The sequence below is a fragment of the Lygodium microphyllum genome, chromosome 7 (genome assembly GCF_053477565.2).
Source record: "Lygodium microphyllum isolate KBCC chromosome 7, Lygodium_microphyllum_v1.1.10, whole genome shotgun sequence".
NCBI lineage: Eukaryota > Viridiplantae > Streptophyta > Polypodiopsida > Schizaeales > Lygodiaceae > Lygodium > Lygodium microphyllum.
In genome coordinates this window covers 73,299,213-73,303,361 of record NC_141141.1, presented here as the reverse complement: position 1 = coordinate 73,303,361, position 4,149 = coordinate 73,299,213, and the positions used below count along the sequence as shown (strand labels likewise).

Genomic DNA, 4,149 nt, shown 5'->3' with positions numbered 1-4,149 from the left:
TCTACTATCACCACATGCACTTATGGCGAAAGGAAAGAAGTCGCACGGTTTGTCTTACCAAGGAAATCGTGTAACAATGTCTCCGAGATTGTCCGAATATTGGCAAGGGCACAATTTCAAACCCTTAACCCTCAAACTTCAAAGGTTTTGTGAATTTTGTCATCCTTGTCACTTGAAAGTTGATGCTCAAAGAGCATCTTTGAAAGAGCAGGCAGTGGGAATGTATTTCAAAGATCGGCACAACATGAAGTGCGTAGCCTCTGAGTCGCGTGAACATGTGAAGAAATGACGCCCCCAGGGCGCGGCGGGCGGTTCTGTCGTCACAAACGTTTGACCTCTTCTTCTCCCACGCAGCTACATCTACCATACCCGATCGTATAAATCCAGTGCTAATTGCAGCTCGATCGACGCTCTGATCTCTCGGGTTTCCGTTGGTAGTCCTCGTCAGGTTCTACATAACTCGCGAGACCTGCTGCCAATACACTCGCACCAGCTACTTGGTGCTAGCCCATAACAACTACAAAACCAAACCGGCTGCTCTCCCTATCGTTCGTCGTCCATTGCTATATACATATAATCCTATGGCTCCGATCACGTCGTCATTCGTGCTGTCTCACATAGCTAAGCTCCTGCTGCCCGCAGATGCGGTGGAGAAGATGGGGCTGACGGACCTGCCCCTCGACAAGTCCATCACAAGCGTGGAGCTTCCCGAGGTGCAGTGCTCCTTTCCTTCGCAGACAATCCACCCGGACTACCTGCAGCTGAAGCAGCTGTCGCAGGAGTGGCTCCTTTCTCGTTTCGGCGAGATGCTGCTGCTGGGCGGCGCCGGTCAAGGCGGCGGCTTCGCGGAGAGCGTGGCCCTCAAGTCGCGCTTTGACATCCTCGTGACGCTGTCGTACGCCAACGGTCTGAGCTCGCGCATGCCAGCCATTATCAAGTTCATGGCGTGGCTGCACATGGTGGACAACCTGTTGGACGAGCCACAGGAGATGGCCGCCGACCCCTCAGCCGCTGCGCTACTGGGGGCGCGGATCATGGCCGTGCTGGAGGATCGTGACGATGAGGAGTCCGCCGCAGCAGTTGCAGCTACCAGCTCTACACAGCTCTCGGCACGTGCCCGCCTAGCCATACGCCTCATCGAGGAGTCGGCGCGCGAGGTGTGGTCGGATCTGCGGAGCGGCATGCCAGTGGGCCAGCAGCAGCGTTTCGTGGGCACGTTCCGCGACTTCCTTCGGGCTACTGCCACCCAGGTGGGCTACCGGCAGAGCGGGCGCCTGGCTGACGTGGAGGAGTACAAGCGGCTGCGGCGGGACTCCAGCTGCTGGAGAGCCTGCGACGTCCTGATTGAGTTCGCCCTCGGCATCGAGCTAGACGATCGCACGCTGGCCCACCCGCTCCTTCTCCGCCTCAGGGATGCCACCCTCTACCACATCTGCTGGCTCAACGACCTTCTCTCCTTCGAGAAGGAATATAAGGACGGAGATTTCTTCAACCTCGTCTCCATCCTCTACTACAACCGCCTCAGGGACTCCATCGAGGCCGCTTCTAGGAGCAGCTCAAGCGGGACTCACGGCGCCGTAACACCTCCCGATCTCCACCAAATCATGGTCGACGTCTCTCAGCTCGTCAAGGACATGGACGAGGAGTGCGTGCGCCTCGTCCGGGACATCCGCAGCGGCTCCGATCCCTCCTTGTATGTAAGCGACGAGCTGGACGCTTACATCCAAAGCCTCACCTACTGGCTGGGCGGCAACCTCTCCTTTCACTTCGCCGGCATGCGCCACGGGCTTTACACCGCCAGCTACGCCTCCAAGAACCTGCTCGCTCGCCTGCCCGACGCCCTCGCGCACAATCTCGAGCTCTCCACCTGCGAGGCCATTGTAGCTGCAACGGCTACTCCCCATCTCGCCCACCGCAAATTACCAGCCGCTCAGGCGGCCTAAGTACAAGCTCATAGTTACCATCCTTAATTATCAGTGGTTCCCCCTCGCTCGGTCCGCGGCCCACCTGTGTTGCCGTTGGCTTTCAGCCACCTATTTGGAAAAGAACCGGTTGCTCCAACACTATGATAATTAAGTTTAATAGCACCGGCCTGAATTCGAATAAGTTTTCTTGCGCCACAGCTATTGCCGAACCTTTGATTGCAGTACTATTTTTTGGACCTATGTACGAAGAGATGGTAGAAACTTATATCGAAGAACGCTAGCATCAAACCTTGTCCATATTCTTGCTACTGCTCTCAAAAAATCAAACTTCTGCATATTATCTCTTCCTAGCATGTCTCCAAAACCGTATATTTTGAAACCGTGTATCACTCCATATAATGAAAAACTTGCATCGTCCTTCTCTCCAACAAAGTCCTCATCCTTGTCGTTACTATTGAGTGTTCCCCGACCCTATCTTCTTGGAATTTTAATTCAATATCTATATGAGGATCCACTCTCTCATCCTTGTTGCCAACTTCAATAGCGTAAGGTCCAATAATGTGTATATTGATATATTGAGTCCTAATACCATAACTAAATAGTTGGCTTAGAGCTTAATAGAACTCACACCATCATTTCCCTCATGAAAGGCTTGAGCTAAGTGGTGCTACTCTCTATAAGTCCTTGCAAGACTTATAAGCCACATCCAAGACCTATGCATATAGATAATAAACATTGTCTCCTCATAATAAAAATTTGTACTAAACTTAGCAAACATATTTTTGAGATCGCCAACCCATACTTATAGATCCATGAAATGATGCCTGAAGGAATATTCCACGATGGATTCCGTGAGGTTTTGCAGTGGATTCCGTAAAATTATATTTATTGCTCGGACTCGTACACAAGGTGGATTCCTTGTGCGAAATGTCGATGGGGACGCCTATCTTTTTCGGACATCTCGTTAATTTAATGTGCAAGTGGATGATTCCATAAACTATATATTTAAATTAATGGACATTTATGAGTTTAGAGTGCGCACTGATAATAAATTAAGGTTAGGACTGAGTTCCAACCTATTTATTTATTTTGTAGCTAAAGACTGCTAAGTATTCACTTTTGCCAGTTTAATTTTATTATTTTCTAATAATTGTGAATGCTTCAGTTGATGTGTAGAGTAGGTGACAATGGCGTTGGAAAGCACTGGGCGATAGCGTGTATTCAAATTATTTAAAAGAAATTATCATTTTTTATGGGCGCGCATCTTAGGTGTGACGTCAATATTTATTTTGACAGGCTTATTTATTAAAGCGCTTGACATATATTTATTATTTTGTATGCGCATGGGCGCACGATTTAAATATTCATTATTGGATATTTTATTTAGGCACAACTTGACTCTTTAGGCGTCCAACCGCTTTATTCTTTATTTGGAAAAAAGCAAACATAAAAGTTAAAGCGTGCTAATTGTAAATTTGGGCTATTTTTTAGCTTGAAGATGAATAATATATTAAATACATGCTTTATAGAGCGCTCACAAAAGGCCTGGAGGGATATTGTACCCAATGGGTTTTCTTGCTTCATGTCATGAAAATTTTCTCTCTTGGTTTTTGAGCAAAAAGTAGATTTCTTTGTTCTTAGGGACCTTTCGACGCTCGCTACGTACGCATACGTCATCCGATTTATGCACCACTGGTGTCACAGCAAAGCTAAGATCGAGGGCTTTCAATCGCTTACCATCTCGTGCGAAGGCGAAGCTCCTGGAATGATTGAGCTCTACAGTCAGTCTCATAATAATCCGTCAAAACCAACGCGTTCTTGACGGTGAAAAACCCCCTGCTATGCACTAAGATCGCGAAGGACCAGCCTCTACAAGCAGAGAACCATCCGAAAAGTTCCAATTGTTAAGTCTATTTCTTCTGAGAGACTTCCAGTTTGATTAGTGATAAAGCTTAATATAAGCTTTTAAAAAAAGCTTAGCACTTGGAAATTCACGACGTTGTGGCAGCAAGATGAACTGCCATTCGACGGCGTTGTCCAACTTATATTGACGTCGTGCTCAATTCGATTTCGACTAAAAATGTTTTTTTGTTTTTAAAGAGATTTAAGCTTAAAGCTTATTAAGCTCTAAAGGCTAAATTCCCAAGGATTCTAAGTCTCTCCCATAGTAGGAGTTCATACACAGCAACTCCTGAGCCAGTTTTAACTTCTCTGCAAGCCCCCA

The 4,149-nt window shown here is 47.6% G+C and overlaps 1 protein-coding gene across 1 annotated transcript; it reads left to right on the top strand.

The window, feature by feature from the left end:
- The first annotated feature begins 313 nt into the window (after positions 1-313).
- Positions 314-2,555, top strand: LOC148033586 (microbial Terpene synthase-like protein 13). Its single transcript, XM_087682329.1, has one exon. It carries the CDS (start codon positions 582-584, stop codon positions 1,941-1,943), a length of 1,362 nt encoding a protein of 453 aa, XP_087538455.1. The 5' UTR covers positions 314-581; the 3' UTR covers positions 1,944-2,555.
- The last annotated feature ends 1,594 nt before the right edge of the window (positions 2,556-4,149 follow it).